A 17,895-nucleotide genomic window follows, 5' to 3' on the forward strand; every position below is an offset into this window, starting at 1 on the left:
AAGTTAAAAAAAAAAAAAAAAGTGGGTTTATTCTTAAAGTTGAGTTGAAGTCACCTCACGAAGTCCTATCCTAACTCGACATCTTCGTCGTTTAAGATGAAGACAAGGTCGAGTGTGGATATCGCTAACTGAGCGCATGTGACACGGTTCAATTAGCAACATTTGTACTGGTCAAAGGTTTACCGTAGCCAGATCATTGAGTCCAATCCAGGATAGGTCATCATTTCCAGTTAAGGTTGAAAAAGTCACATGGAATTGAATTTCACAATCACCATGGAAAATTGTGTGAAGTTACCTTAGCGGTGGAGATGCTTAATGCTAAGAAAGATGACGAGCAGCTTTATATACGTTCAGTCGACAGTCTTGGAATGTTGAATGTTGAGATTGTTCACGTCAAGCGACACATCAGACGACGGCTCACGATGAAGAGAGAAGAAAGCAGAGTATCGTATGGAACCAAATCTTAGAGCACAACACCCTTCATCACTGCTAGTCCATCTCGGTGATGAAGGTTCTGGACTAAAATGAGTCACTCCATTACTATTGAAGAAATATTTTTGGGGGGTTGGGCCTCACGAAAAACCAGGGCCTGTCTGGTACAAAAATCCGCCTTGCCATATTATGTTTCTAATGAGCCCTCATAATTAAATCATGGACACAACTCATTTGTGATTTATTTCTCGTGTTCCCTGAAATGTATTTTATCATTTATTGTCTGCATGACTGTATAATACTGCCGCCCAGTGGCCAAATAGGGCACACCTGAAGGAGCGTCACAAGGAATTGAATGGATGCATTAATCCAGGATGCACAAATTGTTTAATTCTTTCAATTACATTTTATCACAGTTATTACACAAAATTATTATACAGTCAAGTTTCCTTATTGAAAAATACAAAAACTCGGATGGATGGATGGATAGAGTCACACGGAGTCCACGTGCTCCATTAAAGGCCCAACGTCATCATCTGGCTCCTGTAACATACAGTAGTGGCGAGTCATGATTTGCATGGACTGGAAGTGACGCAAGCAAGCAGCTCACCTGCGTGACTTGATTGTACCCACGAACGTGGACTGTCGCACTCCCGTAGCGTCGGAGGCCTCTCCACGACAATAAGACGATATAGAGGGAGAGTAGCAGACACAGCAAAGTGAACGCTATGGCGCTGCCCTTCGCCACGTACGAGCCGGCGAGCTGTGAAGTATGGCGACTTTTTAACATTTAATTCTGCAAAATGCATGGATGCTTGGGATGACATTTTAGTGAAATGTATCTAGACATAAACTGACTTGCCTGTTTTCTTGTATTAAGTGCGACTCGTGGCTTAGATGAGAGGCAGTACACTAACAGCAGGGAAAAACCAATCAGCAGGCTGAGGATGTGAACACTCATAAGGATGATGATCTGTAGACACCAAGGTGATTGCAGTTAACGAAAGCTAATCAAATAATTGCAGATAAAAATGGCCCAAAAAAACATTTTTGTTAACGAAATAAAAACGAAAGTACTTAAAAAAAAAATGATGTTAGTAAAATTAAAAATAGTGAATATGTCCCTCGCTTTGATATTGTCAATTTACATCGATGCACTTTAAATGTATTTCTTTGGGTATTACTGTTCGGCCATAAAGAAGAAGGAAGGTTAATTAAACTGTCTTCTGAGAATTGGAGTTCACTTTATTACATAATATATTTGTATTGCGACTTTTTTTTTTAAACTTGCGCTCAACAAATACTCCATGTAAGAAAAAAAATAAATAAAACTAATACTAAAACTAATACAAAATAAAACTGATGAAAATTAATAAGCCCACTTTGAAAACTAACCAATTAACTAAATATAAAAAAAACAAAAGGCTAAAAAAAATAAATAAAAATTAACTACTGAAGAATGAAAAATAGCACCCTGGTATAGAATGATTGCAAAACACACACCAGCAGTTTGCTTCATTAAATTTGACTTTCTTCACCAATGACAGTTCGATGGTGTTTTGGAGCAGTGCCTTTTTTTTTTTTTGATTACTTAATTAGTTAGCATGATTAAATCAGAACGACTACTACTTGGAATAAAAACTGGTATTGTCCTTTCAGCATACATCATCCTCCTTGACCCAGGAAGTAGTCTGCTGGCAAACAAAGACACTTGCCTTGAGTTTATTGGCCTTCCTCTGGACTTCTACTGCCACACATCCAGCAGCCATGAACTGTAACGACAGCAACAAAACTAATTCATCCACTTATGCAACACAGTTGACACAATGTGAAGCTGACTCACAATGAGACTGGACCACACCGGCGTCGTCATAGCGACGGAGCAGTTGTAGCTGACGCATGCGTGGCACACGGCGGTCAACACGCAAACCGCACCGCTCAAGAACTGCAACACCTGAGTTTTGTATAACAGTGAGAATTACACATTATGTATTTTAAACAAGCTCATAGCTTAATATGATGCTAATGCTAACGATTCGCATTGATCATCAACGTTTTAGAACGCCTTAAGAGATGGATATTTGAAAACAATACTCACCGGCATATATTCTTTATCCTATACGAAAGAGTCACAATATTACGAGAAGAAAAAATATTTTTTTTGTTTTTGTCTATTTGACCGTATTCTATTTCCTCCTGGTGGCCCAGGTGTGTACACTAGAAGGAGCAGCACAATGAATTGAATTGTAACGTTAAATCATGACGCACAAAGTGATTAATTTTTTACGTTGAATCGTTCCTCAATGAAAACCATAAATAAAAATGTACATTTATTTCAAAGATGACTTGAGATTTGAATGTCTTGACTTAAGAGCATAGTTATGAAATTAATCTAACCGGTCATACCTTGATGACGCTGATGTATTCGTTTTCATTTGTTTCCATTTCGGTCCGACCAAAATATTGCTTGACGTGAAACCGCTGTTGCACAACAAATCACGAGCGACTCACCCCGCTGACCAGCAGCCTGGTGTTGACCACCGAAGAGAACCAGCGATGAATTCTAGCGTGGTGCACGTCCTCCCGCTCGGTGGACCTCGTCTGTGGGCGCTCTTTGAAGTACACCTGGTACAGACCCTCCTGGAACATGTTCTCACTCATCTGTTATGCACAACAAACACGTGAACGCCACGTCTGCAGTCCATTAACCTCGTCAACATGACTTCCAAGAGGCAAAAGCTGAAGTATTGAAACGTTTGTGAATGCATACCTTCAACGATGAGTGTGAGGAGTCACTTGGTTCCTCCGTGCTCATTCATGACAACATGCAAAATCTTTCAACTCAAGACGATGAGGCAGATCCAAGTTCAAAGTTCACTTTTCAGCAGGTTGATAGTAAGAAAGGCTAAAGTCCACCAGGGAGAGAATGATTCCGTAGTTGTTTACTTTCACTTTACATTTTATTTCTCTTTCAAGGCTTTTCAACATCAGTGGCCTGGAAAAACATTCATTTAAATGTTGAGTAATCCAAACTTGTTTTGTTTTCTTCCCTTCATCGTGTGAAAAAGTCAAATCATACAGTACCATAGAGAAGAAAGTATATTTTCATTCATCCGTGTAACAGAGATTGTCCGCAGAGCAGGATCATAGACTGATGTTCAAAAGTAGGAATCAATCATAAAATATTCAGAATGAAATGCATGGACATCATGTGATGTGATGTGGCCACAATTTGGATTTCCGCACAGAACATACGTGGTAAACAAACAATGCTGCTCAGCTTCTGACGATCAGAAATCATGGCTAGCCAAAAGATATACACTTTTTTTTTTTTCAAACAAGTATACAAACAACTTCCAGCTGCAACCAAATAGCCTCACCAAATGCAGGAAAAGCACTAACAAAGCCATTATCGTGTTTTTAAAGCATTGTCAGCACTTTCTAAACTGTGATTGTTGCACTTGTGTGCACCCTTCTTTTCCGAAAATGCTCATCAACTCTCGATCTTAAGAAAATGTTTACGCTGATGATGCTTCATTTCAAATGGGATATAATTGATCCCTGTTGACACTAAACATCAAAGTTTGTAATGCCGTTTGTTCCCCATCTACACTCAGTGGTGTGGAACCAAACCGTGAGCACAAAACAACCGTTTAGAGCACTAACTAGAATACATTTGTGAGCTCAGCATTAGAACTGGCCCACCAAGAGCAACCATAACTTAGGCTGAAATAAAAACTAGTTTGACACCCGAGAAAATGCAGGTGATCAAAATGAACAATGTGTGCGTTATTCTCAACATGTGGACATACTGGAGGTAAAAATCCAATGTGCGTTTTTTTTTTAAAATATAATCTGACCATTTCTTCACATTATCTGCGTTTGACCTGATGTGATACAATCTGAAACAGGGCTGTGCAAATTTATATACACTCTGAACGGGTTGCCAGCCAATCGCATGGCACATAGATCAATAACCATGCACACTCAAATCTAGAGTGTTCAATTAACCCACCACGCATGTCTTTGGAATGTGGGAGGAAACTGGAGTACCCGGAGAAAACCCACGCGGGCACGGGGAGAATATGCAAACGCCACACAGGAAGGCCGGGGCCATAAATCGAACCCTGCATCTCAGAACACCGAGGTAGATGTGCTAACCAGTCGACCACTGGTGTGTATGTATGTATATATTGAAAGAGAGATACGGATTGATATAGTTATACATATATATAAAATTACAAATGACATATCTCATAAAAGCATGTGCTTCCCATGATTGTTCTTAAAGTTTGTGTTCCAGTTTCCAGCTAATTTACATAACACCATAGGGAAAGCGCTTTGTTACAGCGCCAGCTGTTGTGAAATGCGCTATCTAAATAAAGTTGTATTGTACTTTATTGTGATAGATTAATTTTCGTAAAAATATAATCCCAGAAAATGGCTAATTTGTTTTATAGAATATTGCCTAAATTGTCGGCAAATTCTGGAATGACCCAGAGTCTGAAATCTGACTGGACAAATAAAAAAAAATATATATATATATTTTTTTTTTTTTTTTTAACACATTTACTGAAAAGACAAGGCACAAAATGGAGAGTATAGACTGTTGGAAATAAATTAATATAATTTCATGGAAAAAGATCTTTTGTGTTCAAGCCACTCAGTCAATTGCCGGTGTGTTCAGATACACCACGATGGCCGTGATGTCATCGCGGTACATGCGAGCCAGGTCCTGCGGCAGGGCCAGCATGGATGCCAGCCTCTCGTGGCACAGCTCGCCGTACTCACCGGTGCCCAGGGCGTGCCGGATGAGGTGTGTGGCAGCGTTGGCGTCCGAGGCGGGCGAGGCACGAGCCTGACGCTTGAGAAGAAGCTGGTGCAGCTGGCCCAACTTCAGCTGACGTTCCGACTGAGAGACCGGAGACTGGGGGATCATGAAACCATGAGAGACCTTTAGGGACTTTTATGTCCTTTTGAAGGCATTACTAATGATCATGCTTGAACGCAGATGGCAGAAATTATTTCAGGCCAGAGTAGTTTGCTGACTAAACAGGTTTCTGACAAAATTAATTTGGTGCATTCTCAGAAGCATTTATTCCATATCCACTGCATCGAACATTTACTATTACAGCAGATTACTGAGGCACTGAGACGTTTGCATATTCAGTATATCGAAATCGGTGTTATACTGCCCTCAAGTGGTCAAAGTAAACACAAAGGAGCAACAACATTATCAATTGAATTCAAGCAAAACAATTTTATGATATCATTTCTTGGTTTTTCTTAGGGCCTTGACCGATTAATGTGCTGACATTAGCGCCTAAATAAAGAAATCAGTAAAAATATTTTTAACACATTAAAACATAAAACAAAGATTATGACAATGAAATCTCCTCTCAAGCCACAATCCCAAAATTAATCTGCAAATATTTGTCTCTGTCTCGGTCAAATGTTGTGTCTGTAATTTATACCTCTATTTTCTTAGACCAAAAATAAATTCTTATTCATTATATACTTCTTTCATTAATCTAGATTAAATATATATCAAAGATTTATTTTCCCAACAAAAATAAAAAAACAGATTTTTTTTCTTATTTGGGTGGCAGGAACATATTTATGGCATTCATTCATGCATGACAACGGGGGAAAAAAAATCCTCTTTCCTGTCTACAAGTATTTTGAGTTTCAAAACGAATTAAACTCCTATCTCAAGGCACCCCTGTATCTTGTTACATCACACCGCTCCACTTTGGTGTACGGCATCCATCGTCTAACCACACATACCTGCAGGTGAACGCCGCTCAAGTGTTCGCCGACCAGCCGCACGGCCTCTTGACTCCTCAGCTCGTCCCACAGGCCATCGGTGCCGAGGATCAGGAAGCGGTCCTGCGGCCTCACTTTGTGGTACGTCACATCCGGAAGCGCATCCAGGTAGGGTGGCGTCAGGTAGTTGGGCAGGGTGTAGTGGTAGAGGTTAAGTGAATCAGGGTCCACGTCGGTTTCCAGGCTGGCGAGGACGCTCCGCTGCAACTCGTGGCTCCACTTGAACCTCACGTCACCAAACGCTCGTGAGGGCATCAAAACCTATTTAGTTTCAAACACTTTTGTTTGTTTTCCTTTTATGGTATTCACTTGAATTGTCCTGATACCAAAATTTGAAACAGTAAGTAAAGCACAGAATCCTTAGTATACTGAACTGAAATAGTTTTTATTTCCATGCACCTCAGACTATATATTCAAAATCAAATAGACAGAAAAAGAAGAAAAATATTATACCAGATTTTTTATACACAAGCTTTTAAATATGGAAGTAGCTAATAAAAACTATTTAAAAAAAAAAATCATCCTGTAATTTTAATTAAAACGTGAATTCATTGATATAATCAATGAATCACCTGGTCCTAATTTGACTCACTGGGGTGCTCGGAAGATCACTCACCCCTAATAGTCTGTCATCCGTGACCACAGTCTGCCTTTCCGAGGGCGGGTGTTGCGCCCTGATGCGCTCGAGCTCAGCTTGATTCTGGCAGTTGTGGTCCTGAGAGAGGGCCACGGCGCTCCATGTACCGTCGGCCTCCTGAACGCCCAACACGGCTCTGCAGTCACCGGCGTTCGCCACGTGGATGCCCTCTGGGCCCACGTGAGCCACGCAGGCTGTTGATCCAGCGAAAGCAACCTCGGAACAGAGTCAAAATTATTTTCACCGTGGGCCACGTCGTAGTAAAACCTAGAAATGTAAAACATAATGAAATATAAAAAGAAAAAAAAAGAAAAAAACTGGAGGAAAAAAAAAATGCAAAATGAATGCGGCCAGTATTGTAGTAGTCTTAACGTAAATACTAGATGGGATGGACAAAAGAACGGCGTGAGCTGTAGAGTACTTGACCCACGGGCAATTCTGTGCCCACCCCTTGAAAAAAAAAAAAAAAAGTTTGTGATGATACCTGGATGGCTGTGCTTTTCATCAAGTCATTGGACAGAGGAACTTGAGCCTCTAAGGAGATGTCGGCATCCAGACGCTTGAAGGCGTAATGCATGGCATCCGAAGGGCTGGAGGGGGGAAAAGACATTACCTCAGGATGTACAGTATATCACGTATATCTATTGTGTATCTGTTTCTGTCTGCCGTGTCTATCTACAGAACATCTATCTGTGCATTTATCTATAGATTTAGTGTCTAGCATATCTATCTATAAATCAATGAAAGTTTTACCATTGCGAATTTGCGGTTGTAAAGCAAGGAGACATTGAGCACATACCACATGCCTTCCTCATGTTCGTGGCTATCCAAAAGCTCCTGCCAGAAGACTCGAAGGTGATGGACGTAGAGTGAAGCCGAGTCGCGGGAATCAAAGTCGGCGTGGTGCTTATACCACTGCAGGACGCGCGGGACTGGCCTGCCGTGCGCCATGCATGTCTCCAGCTCCTCCAGGCAGTGCTTGGGCATCATGGCGATGGTGATGTAGTACAGCAGGCGCTCACTGATCGCCTGCGCGCACGCCCAGCCGCCATGGCCATCAAAGACGCCAAAAAGTGTGCCCTTTGCCTGGGGAGGGATATTACCTGGTTTCAACTTAAGTGAGGTACACTCATCGAGACAGGTCGGGGACAGATTGGAGCAATCTGTCTTTCTGCGTTCTGCCCTCCTGATAAAAGTCAGCAATGACGCAGTTCTCCAAACAAAAAATGGTCTGGGTGACAACAGTAAATATTAAACCTGCTCAATATGTACAAAAGCAAACACTTGTGTGTGTCGTCAACACAGAGTCGGGGCAAGCCTCATACGTTGTAATCAATTCACATGGTTCATTATCCATGCACAGATCCTACTTGATACTGTGACCATTAGACTTGAAAATGATGACAACTTTTCAGTCTGTAAGTTAAGTGTGAACGTTTGAAACACGTGAGAGTATCTTGAAAACTGCGTGACATTTGTCTCAAAAAAATCAATGCTGCCAGCTTTTAAAATTACTGCTTGTTGCAGATGACACTTGTTACAGTAAAATATTTATCTTGAAGCACGACAATCTTTACGTCATACTGAACGATATCCCTATTAAGACCAGCTTACATCAGCAAATATGGCCATCCATAGTGTACCTCCCCAAATCCTCTGCTGGTGTGACCAACTGAGTTACCACTGCACACATTGCTGTTGCATGTTTCACGTCACTTTTGACCCAGGCCAAAAATATCCGCAGAATAATTGTCAATTGGGAAAAACATGAACAACTGATAAGTAAAAAGGTTTAAGAGGTGACCTGACCTTGCCTATGTAGGTCCACCGCTCGATAAGATAACAGGAATTTGAAGTGGGTATAAGCAGAGAACGTCTTAATACCTGTAAACAGATGGCTGCACTGCGACGGTCTTCATTGGGCGTGTTGGCGGCTAAGTGGTTGCTTTCAAACTTTCGCACCAGGCTGAGCCCTCGTACATCAAATTCTGGCACGCTCACACTCTGTAACACAAAATCCAGCAATTTACAGTACTTTTAACATTAAACGCATCAATATAGTCAAGTGAATAAGTATTTAGGCAGCGATGTTTGTACCTTATATGCCCCCCAAAAATTATTTGAATTATAAAAAAATATATATATATATTTTTGACCGTCAGCTTTGCAAATTTGTTCCCAAAAAAAGTTTGATAGTTTGTGCAGGGAATCCATCGCAGAATCAGGAAACCCGGTAACAAAGTATGAACATTTCAGCATTAATCCACCGAACAACACCAGTAAAATTAAATTTGTACATCACTCAGCGTCCGTTAAAGCAGCGGTAGTAAAGTTAGAATTTGAATTATTTGTGTTTAAAAACAAACTAGTGCAGAACGGTGGACGACTGGTTAGCACGATGGCATCACAGTTCAGAGGTGCAGGGTTCAGTCCCGACTCCGGCCTTCCTGTGTGGAGTTTGCATGTTCTTCGCCTATGTGGGTTTTGTTGTTTTGTCTTTGTGTGCCGTGCGATTGACTGGCAAACAATTCAGGGTGTAACCTGTTTAGTGGCCAAAGACAGCTGGGATAGGCTGCAGGACGTCTGCGACCCTTGTGAGAAGAAGCGGTTTAGATAACGGATGGATGGATGGATAACTACAAACTGTGACCAATATAAATGAAATCATATCCGAAAAACAGTAATTGCTGAAATATCTGAGCGCCATTGTGCCAAGAGATGTTATCCTCAGTGTGCTCCAGTATTATTATTATTATTATTACCTGCTCATTTGCTCGCAGAATGCTGTCAATCTGCACTCGGTTGAGCTGAAAATCAAAATCCTGATGTGTTGACAGCTGACGTCCACTTTGAGTTGTCAACGTGACACCTGTGCCCAACTTAAACTCTCTTCTTCTGGACGACAGACCCCAGCAGGATGAAGAGTGACGATGCTGGTGTGCTTGCTTGGGGAACACATCGTGGGGGCGATACTGAGGAAAAAAAGCAGCACTAGTTATAACGAATGTATACGTATATGTATGAATGACTCAAAAAGACGGAATAAGAACCTGTAGTGCATTTGGGATGTTGCTGCCTCTTCTTGACGCTCGTTCAATGATGCTGGCGTACGAACGCCACAACATTTCTTACTGCTTTTAAGCTTTTGTCAACTTAACCCGTAGTTTTGTTTGACAGTGCAGAGAGAACAAGAGTAAAGTCCGGCACGCGCAACAACCAGGAGGGCTTTACGAAATTAGACGAAAGGTGAACCCATGATGTTTATCTAGTTATCTATCTTGGTTACACGAGCTAACGTTAGCGTATCGTGCTAGTTGAGATTAATCGCGACTTTCATAATATCAAACGACAGCGTCAATACTTGAAACATAAACTACGGAGTTAGTGAACTAGCAGTTGCCACGTATTAAAAAGGACACAAGGCGGTTTTGTAAATTTGTGAATACAACGACGCCGAGGACAAATAGGCATGAGTGTAACGTATTAACTGCATCATCAATGACGTCTTTCCGGGGACTCGACACGCGTAATGATGAATAAATAATACAAATAATAAATATATATTTGCGTTTATTGTACTACAACAACCCAATTGGAAACTGTGTATTTAATACAGCGGATTAAAAATAAAGATAAAGAATAATAATAATGAAATCGGTCAAATATTTTGGCGACGCCATGTTTCCTTTTGTGTGCGCAGGTGACGCAAGTGTAGTCCCTAATTATTATCTTAAAGTTAATAATTAATTTTTTTTGTCAAGAAGCATTTACACAGACGAGGTAAACTCTTTAAGTCAATTTGTACTCCATTTTTTATCCATGACTCACAAATTGATCTGTTTATTTCGCACAAACGCAAATATTGTTTAGCTAGAATGTGGCTAAATGTGAATTTATCTCCTGTCTTTTTAAAATGGTCATTCGTGGTCATGCAATTAGCTGTTTATTCTGTAAGCAGCAATCATATTTTGCTCACTGTAATACTCCTGTAAAACGAAGTTTACGTGACTGTAATTAACTCTTGTGAACAATTCCAGTAATGTATCACTTGGGAGTTCAAACAACTGAAACAGCTCAAGAGAGCACAGACGATGAAGTGATATACACCAGCAGCCGCAACAGTGAGTGACATGCATTCATTACATTTCTTTCGTTGAACAATTATCAGTGTTTCTTAACTGACTGAGACATTTGACATAGTTGACATTAGAAACTTCTCAGGGAGTGCAAACCATCAAACAAAAAAGATGCAAAACATATACAGTATGCATTATACAGTAATTATCTTGATGTGGTCTCAGTCTACTCTCACTCAAATATACCCACTTTTTAGTTGAACACAACACTACCTACCCCATTGAAGAAGAGCAACAGGTGCCCAGTCTACATTAGACACATTGTATTGTAGATAATATTTTTTGACTTATAAATAAATGTATATTAACAGACTTTCTAAGTTGCTGTATATGTATTGATAGACATCTGACTATTGTTTCGTGGTTGTGATTTCAGCTACCAAGACAGATCTCAGTTTGCTGCTGGAATGTGTGAAGTTCCAAATGAAGTGTCCGGCTCTGCAAAAGCAAGCCCTCATCACCATCAACTCCATATGTGAGAAAAAAGGTAAGCATTAACTATCATTTGGTGAAGTACGAATTATTTTCCCTGTTCTTTGTGGTGTGGCGATAAACACCACATACATATCGCTCTCTTACAATGGTATTCGTATTATAGTGCTCTTGTTGTGCTTATAAAACTTATCCTTCAGTATGACTGGCTTTGGTTGCCTTATCTCCTTTCATTCCTTTTTAGTGTTTTTCACATTATGTATGATTTCAGAGCACAATGTGGACCTGCTGAGAGAAATGGGAGGTGTGATGTTTGTGTACAACCTCTTCAAATCCAACGTCGTTCATCCAAATGTGAAGCAGACTGCGCTCTTTACACTCTGCACTTTAGCGGAGGCCAATAGTATGTTCTACTCAATGCAGTTGCATTCACATACTCACTGTCTTCACTCAGATTAAAAAATAGAAATTTGATTGATTTGCTAAATCCATACAGTAAAAGTGCCAATCATGCTTTTTCTTTTTTTCCTCTTGAAGTTGACTGCAAGAATAGTCTGTGCCAAAGGGAGATGTTTCTGGACCTCTGTGGCGAAATGAGGGAAGAAGATGCCTCGCTTAAACAGAAGAGTGTCTCTGTCTATTTCCTTTCCGTGTTAGTTGCCAACAACAGTAAGACTTCACTCACTTGAAAAGTGGAAATAAATGACCGTCGACTTATTCTAACCTCATTAATGACTGTTCTTTTCCAGAGGCAGGGCAGACTTTGGCCCAAACCACTGGCTGCATGGACATTCTGCTGAAACTTTTCGGGTATGTGCAAAAGAATCAATTTTGTTGTATTTGCTCAGAAATCAAATGTGGACCGTAAATGTTTGTGTTTATATAATTTCAGGAACATGTTCCCTGAATCTACCGCGGACCCCGCTCACGTCTGTCTATGGGTGTCGGTGTCAAATGCTCTCTGTGGATGTGTCAACAACCCTCAGAATGGTATTGCAATGAAATAACGAATTGATAATGATGACGCCTGACTGCCAACATTTTTCTTGCCGACATGCTTTAGAAGAGGCTCAACGAGTCTGTGTGTCGTCCTTTCCCAAAATAAAAATGTGGCTGCAGCAGATTTCTTTACCTTGCTTCGAGGTGTTTCGATACCTCTGCTCCTTCATTGCGATGACCGTTGCCAACAACGGTGAGTCACGGCAAAATTCCAAACTGTCAAATTAAAGCCCTGTATGATATCCAACATGTGCTTTGTGATTGCAGAACATGTTCAAAGGAATTTTGCCGCCACCGGGGTGTTAGAGACCCTTGTTCGCATGTTGATCCGTCTGACATCGGAATACGACACAAGCCCGTCGTTATGCCAGCTTTTAGTAACAATAATCAAAACCGTGTCAGCTTGTATCGCGAACAACGGTGAGGATTAACCTCATAATATTTCACTGTAAAACTGTTTCATTTGCCTCTTATTTCCATGCAGCAAACCTGGCTTCGGTTTTGGCCCGCTACACTGGAGTGGATCATCTCGTTTACTTGCTGGCGAGTCCGCACCTCAACTGCGAGGACAAACTGGCGGTGCTCATTTTGCTGGGGCATTTCACAGAAGTATCTGGTAAGAAAATAAGTCGCCTTGGATTTTTTTTTTTTAGCTGTCCTGTGTCGTACACGTCCTGCCCCAATAATAAAAAGGAGAATGTACTTTTTTTTTTAAATCAGATTGTTGTTGTGTAACATGAAGAGTACGCCTCTGTATCCCATTTCTATGCATGCCCTCAGAGGAATACCAGTGCCAGCTGGTGCAGTGTGGCGGCCTGCCACTCATCATCACGCTGCTGACTGAAGATACAAACGAGGAGGTCAGGAAGTTTGCAACGTTTATATTGCAGACCTGCAAACAAGCGAGTAAGTCAGCGGCATGAACGCAGTGACATTTTTTTTCCATTGAGTGAATTGGTTGTTTATTGGTGGAATCTTTTTGTCAGTCTCCAAAGTCACATCCTTGGGAGTCCCTGGTCCAAAGCAAGCGGAAGATGACACAGAAGCCACTGACGAATCTGGCACATCTTTTCCTGCAACCTCACAGCTGCTGCAAGGAGGTCATCTGTCGCTCAACCCTGAGGCTCTTAGTGTCTCAAAAATGCTCGATTCCGCCAATGGAATCAACTCGAAGGAGGAAAAAAAAAAAGAAGCAGAAAGCAGACACGTGAAGAATACCAAGTCATGTGCTGAGAAAGAGATGGATGAAAGCAGTCGAGGACTCATCTCATGTTCAGCGTGTAATGGTACTGCAGCTCTTGTGCAGTCCCAAGTACAGCCACAAGAGGGAGGCAGAGCTGCACATACAGTTGACAGGTTGGCGTGTGTCCTTTACGTTTTACCTGGGGTGCTCGTTTTTTTTTTTTTTGTACACTATCACAATTACTAACACAATAGCAAATTTATAACTTCAGAAATTACATTGGAGAACATTTTGAAAAAAAAAAACATTCTGTTGGTTTAGATTTTTATGCTGATTAAAACAAAAATTGGCTTGCTGATTAAAAAATTCCATTCGGTTGTTTTCTCCACAGCTAACCAAATAAGAAAAATTCCACTGATTAGCTGTATTAAGACTTACTTTAGTAACAAGAACATGATTACAATTGGACTCATCTGCAGCTGTGCGGCAACTCATTTGTGCAGTCAAAATTGAGGCACTACGGTGAGAGGTGTGTGCAGGCCCCAATAGGTCAGCACTATCAATATCTGCAAATAGAAAACGAGCAGAGTAGGAATTAAGCAAATTAGGGCAGTTTTTTTTAACCTTGTAACTATGGGCATGCCGTTGTAAGTTCTATTTAATTTTATGCTGTTTTTTTCTCAGTTTTGGATTCCACACCCAAAAAATTGTGTTATTTATATGAAAAATAATTCTTGGCCATAACATCCAACAATCCAGGGATAATTTATTAATTATATATAGTATTCATTAAAACCAACATGCATGTTTTTGGACGCAGAGAAACTCCATGCTAGCTCATGGAGGGCAAATTCTATACTGGATTTGCACACTTCATTTGGCATACTTGCACAATCCAAGTGTTTTTTTTTCTATTATGAAGTGCCAAATATCAAATACAAAATTATACGTAACAATCTTTTTTTTTTCTTAAGTCTCCCAATGAATTCTCCAGATCAAGACCGCCAAGTACCAAAAGCTATTAAATGCAGTGATGGAGAAAGTAAGCCATGAAGAATGAAATTAATTTGTCTCTCAAGAAAATGTGTTGGTTTTCATGTTTTTAAATGTATTGTTGTGATGTTCAGAGTCACAGGACAATGACGTTGTGGGGGAAATGCAGGAGGAAGAACCCCGCCACAATGAAAGATGCGCAGGTAAGAAAACACTGCGAGTCACAAAATCATTAATGTGTACTTTTTCATCGTAATTGAGATAATTAATTTCTTATCTCTTGTTATTTCTCACTTTATTTCACTCCCTCAGGTTGCGTGATGCCTTTCGAGAGAGTGACCAGTCGCACTTTTGCATCCGTCCTGGATTCCTGCCTCCAGAAGTGCGAAATGCACAAGGTCCTTCTCGAGGCGACAGAGCGCTTCATGGCCCCCCACTTCCGCTCTCTGTTGGAGGGCGAGCACGTAATATTGGAATCGACCCTCCTGAGACCTGAGAGGGAATCAGTGGGAGCGCCACAGGGAACCCTCGCAAGCTTCAGACTTCCATGTTTGAATTTAAAAAGTAATCCTTCCTCTACTACTTGTATGTCCAAATGTTTCCTCTGTGGATCGCATACACAGAGGAAACATTTGGACAAAATTCTTCTTCCTCCATCCAGATGTCATTCTGACTCCCACCTATAAAGGAGCAAAGCAAAAACTGCCCAGAAGGAATTGGAAGAGGCCCAATGGTAAGAATGACACAGCACATGGGTGTTTGTTTATATTTTGTGGCTCCCTTGATGTGGATTCTGTTCAATTTTACCCGCCTTTATCGTTATGAACAATCCATCGCCACCATGACTGATTGTCTGTGATAGTTTATGAATATTCAATTTATGGGTCTTCAATCTCCACTGACAGGTGTCAACTTGATCCCAGTGCGAAGAGGAGCTCACAACAGGTCTGGTACGTATATACGTATATATATTTCTAATTCCTGTGGCATCGCGTCCAATACAATGCACATCACAGTGAAAGGCGAACATATTATAAAAATTATGATTTGTGCACTTATACACCAATGCAGTTGGGCTCGGGTAAACTACGGCCCACATGTGGCCCGTTAAAGTTTTAATCCAGCCCGCCAAACTTGAAAAAAATTAAATGAATAAACCTTGTTCATGTTTTATTTTCTAAATACTCTGGTGTGTCAAACACAGATACTTTGTTGTAATGCTTTTGTTCATTTTCATTTAAAATTAAATGTCTTTTTTTTCTCCAATGAGGTGAGGTTGCAAAAGGAAGTGTTGCAAATTTATCCCACAGCAGTTTTGTGCGTGTGTGTGCCTGTGTGCGTGCATGCTTGCCGGGAGCAGACAAACTAAAAACCAAATAGCAGCAGGAATGTTTGAATTGCAGCCAGTGTTGTCACAGAGCAGGCCAGTGCTGGTCGGGAGCGGCACAGCCACAAAATTGTACACAACTGCTGCGTTCTGCTGCTGCACATGCATAAAGTGCACGTACAGTACACTCTGAATTGTGTGTTCATACTTGCCCTCAATATGACCTTGCTTTAACAGTTTTTGCAGATTCAAACCAACAGGAAATGTTTGATGAATGCAGTCTTTGTTACTCAGATGTCATGCTGAGATTCAATTTAATTTGTATTTTCCAATTTGCGGGAAATTTACTTAGTTAGCCCAATGACAGACACATGCAAGCCAGCCACTAACTTTCAAACCCAGAAACCGGAGGAGAGAGAGAAACGAGCGTGAAGGCCATGCTGCTGTTCTTCCGGCTGCCAGAAAGGTTAAAGGGATGAAGCGCAAAAAAAGCAAATAGCAGTTCCCATCCAAACAAGTTTGAATCTGCCCACTTCCTGAGGATTGTTTTGCTCTAAAAAAGCTTCCCATATTCCCAACAACACTCGAGAAAGAAGCGTTACGAAATTCAAGCCTTTATGAATCATAAACCACCACGAGCATCAACCCCTCCATGCTTTATTTGGTGTTAGTTGGAATTTCATGTTGTAACACTGCAGCGTCAGTATGAACTGTATTTCCCATTCGCTACATTTATCAACAAAAAGCTCATTTCAGAATGTCCTTGAAACACAACAGCAGAAGTTTTTCTAAGCATTCCATGTCCTTGCAAGTGCAACAGTGTTACTACAGAGATATTCATGTTTTTAATTATACTAAGAGTTTTTTTTTTTACTTAGTCTATTGCACATAAAGGTTGAATAAAAAATACACCGAAATAAATGTTTAAAAGGTTAACAATAAAATCCATACGTTTTTATACATCTCAGGAGGCGGCCATTTTGTCACTTTCTGTCGACTGAAAATGACATCACAGTTGCTCTGGCTCAGATAATGACCAATCATGGCTCAGCTTCACAAAACAGGTGAACCGTGATTGGTCATTACCTGAGTCCTGAGCAACTGCGATGTTATTTTCAGTCGGCAGAAAGTGACTAAATGGCCCCTGAGATGGCTAGAAACGGGTGGATTTTGCTCATTTTCCACAAATGCTTAAACTGGTGAAGGCACATCCTAATTGTGCCATTTGAGATCAAGAAATCAGAATTTAAATCATTGAGTGTAAATCAAGCCCTAAGTCGTGTCTTGTTTCTGCTTTCAGACAAGTAAAGTCACAAGATGCCGACTCTTGTTTGAGATGGTGGACCAAAACTCCCGACGTCTTCATCAGACTCCACACAAACAGTTTTGCTACACAGCCTTCAGTTCTCCGTTGCAGGTTATCTTTCAACGTGTGCCTGTGTGCTGAGTAATGAGTTGTTCTACGGCACGTACAAACTAGTTCTGCTGCACTTTTTTCGTCGTGTAGTCATTGTTCATGGTGTTTTGCTTTCATTCATCAATTAAAATATATGTTTGAGACTTGACTGATCGCATAAGAACTTGTATACGCTTGCGTTGTCTGGTTCCATCTAACGCAGAGTTTTAATTGACGCTTTCAAATGGGTGTTCAGTCAAGTTTATGATTGCGGTTGGCTCTGCCGTTTTCGCCGATATTCCCCCCCAAAAAAACAGCATGTTAGGCTGATTGAAGACGCCATGTATATAGTTATTTGTACGTATGTGCTCAGAATGACGTGTTTCAACTAGTGGGCCGGCATCGAACATATTTTTGATCAGTAAAATTTTGGGGGTGACTTTGCAGGCGTGTGAATTAAGACTAAAACGATTAGTGCTTTAAATATAGGGAAACTTTATTCAAGAGACTTTTGGGGGAGGCTGGAAATCTCCG

General features: G+C 40.8%; 3 protein-coding genes across 5 annotated transcripts; 1 reads left to right on the top strand and 2 right to left on the bottom strand.

The window, feature by feature from the left end:
* Positions 1-800: 800 nt before the first annotated feature.
* On the bottom strand, positions 801-3,312 carry tmem253 (transmembrane protein 253). 2 transcript variants are annotated; one of them, XM_088298420.1, is made up of 7 exons: positions 3,203-3,275; positions 2,944-3,093; positions 2,276-2,386; positions 2,148-2,204; positions 1,295-1,405; positions 1,043-1,195; positions 801-975 (listed from the first exon to the last, which is right to left on the bottom strand). In XM_088298420.1, exons 1-7 carry the CDS (start codon positions 3,245-3,247, stop codon positions 925-927), a joined length of 678 nt encoding a protein of 225 aa, XP_088154546.1. In that variant the 5' UTR covers positions 3,248-3,275; the 3' UTR covers positions 801-924. The 2 variants fall into 2 exon arrangements, with proteins under 2 accessions (XP_088154546.1, XP_088154545.1); XM_088298419.1 differs by having other exon boundaries at positions 801-1,195; positions 3,203-3,312.
* Positions 3,313-3,370: 58 nt separating this feature from the next.
* pdp2 (putative pyruvate dehydrogenase phosphatase isoenzyme 2) lies at positions 3,371-10,382 on the bottom strand. Its single transcript, XM_088298417.1, has 8 exons — positions 9,946-10,382; positions 9,658-9,867; positions 8,780-8,899; positions 7,695-7,981; positions 7,380-7,485; positions 6,875-7,111; positions 6,220-6,519; positions 3,371-5,359 (listed from the first exon to the last, which is right to left on the bottom strand). The coding sequence occupies exons 1-8, from the start codon at positions 10,018-10,020 to the stop codon at positions 5,096-5,098; spliced, it is 1,599 nt and encodes a 532-aa protein (XP_088154543.1). The 5' UTR covers positions 10,021-10,382; the 3' UTR covers positions 3,371-5,095.
* Positions 9,664-17,421, top strand: terb1 (telomere repeat binding bouquet formation protein 1). Of its 2 annotated transcripts, none has more exons than XM_088298414.1 (18): positions 9,664-10,141; positions 10,933-11,016; positions 11,408-11,518; positions 11,735-11,866; positions 12,001-12,132; positions 12,213-12,273; positions 12,356-12,453; positions 12,527-12,655; positions 12,730-12,882; positions 12,947-13,078; positions 13,243-13,368; positions 13,449-13,818; positions 14,620-14,687; positions 14,773-14,841; positions 14,951-15,202; positions 15,300-15,371; positions 15,544-15,588; positions 17,266-17,421. In XM_088298414.1, exons 2-18 carry the CDS (start codon positions 10,935-10,937, stop codon positions 17,271-17,273), a joined length of 2,040 nt encoding a protein of 679 aa, XP_088154540.1. In that variant the 5' UTR covers positions 9,664-10,141; positions 10,933-10,934; the 3' UTR covers positions 17,274-17,421. The 2 variants fall into 2 exon arrangements, with proteins under 2 accessions (XP_088154540.1, XP_088154538.1); XM_088298412.1 differs by lacking the exon at positions 9,664-10,141 and adding an exon at positions 10,582-10,675.
* Positions 17,422-17,895: the final 474 nt, after the last annotated feature.

Source organism: Idiotropiscis lumnitzeri, chromosome 6, assembly GCF_059441095.1.
Source record: "Idiotropiscis lumnitzeri isolate Australia: NSW breed Sydney's pygmy pipehorse chromosome 6, RoL_Ilum_1.0, whole genome shotgun sequence".
In the NCBI taxonomy this organism is placed as follows: domain Eukaryota; kingdom Metazoa; phylum Chordata; class Actinopteri; order Syngnathiformes; family Syngnathidae; genus Idiotropiscis; species Idiotropiscis lumnitzeri.

Bases quoted from the DNA above. Each gene is read 5' to 3' on its own strand.
- tmem253 (XM_088298419.1), bottom strand. From the start codon at position 3,247: ATGAGCACGGAGGAACCAAGTGACTCCTCACACTCATCGTTGAAG. The intron at 2,387-2,943 runs GTGAGTCGCTCG...TACAAAACTCAG, and splicing joins CCAGGCTGCTGGTCAGCGGG to GTGTTGCAGTTCTTGAGCGG. The intron at 1,196-1,294 runs GCAAGTCAGTTT...CATACTTCACAG, and splicing joins CACTTAATACAAGAAAACAG to CTCGCCGGCTCGTACGTGGC.
- pdp2 (XM_088298417.1), bottom strand. From the start codon at position 10,020: ATGTTGTGGCGTTCGTACGCCAGCATCATTGAACGAGCGTCAAGAAGA. The intron at 8,900-9,657 runs GTAATAATAATA...TTTGTGTTACAG, and splicing joins TTCTGCGAGCAAATGAGCAG to AGTGTGAGCGTGCCAGAATT. The intron at 7,486-7,694 runs GTATGTGCTCAA...TCCCCCCTCCAG, and splicing joins GAACATGAGGAAGGCATGTG to CCCTTCGGATGCCATGCATT.
- terb1 (XM_088298414.1), top strand. From the start codon at position 10,935: ATGTATCACTTGGGAGTTCAAACAACTGAAACAGCTCAAGAGAGCACA. The intron at 11,867-12,000 runs GTATGTTCTACT...TTCCTCTTGAAG, and splicing joins CACTTTAGCGGAGGCCAATA to TTGACTGCAAGAATAGTCTG. The intron at 15,203-15,299 runs GTAATCCTTCCT...TCCTCCATCCAG, and splicing joins TCCATGTTTGAATTTAAAAA to ATGTCATTCTGACTCCCACC.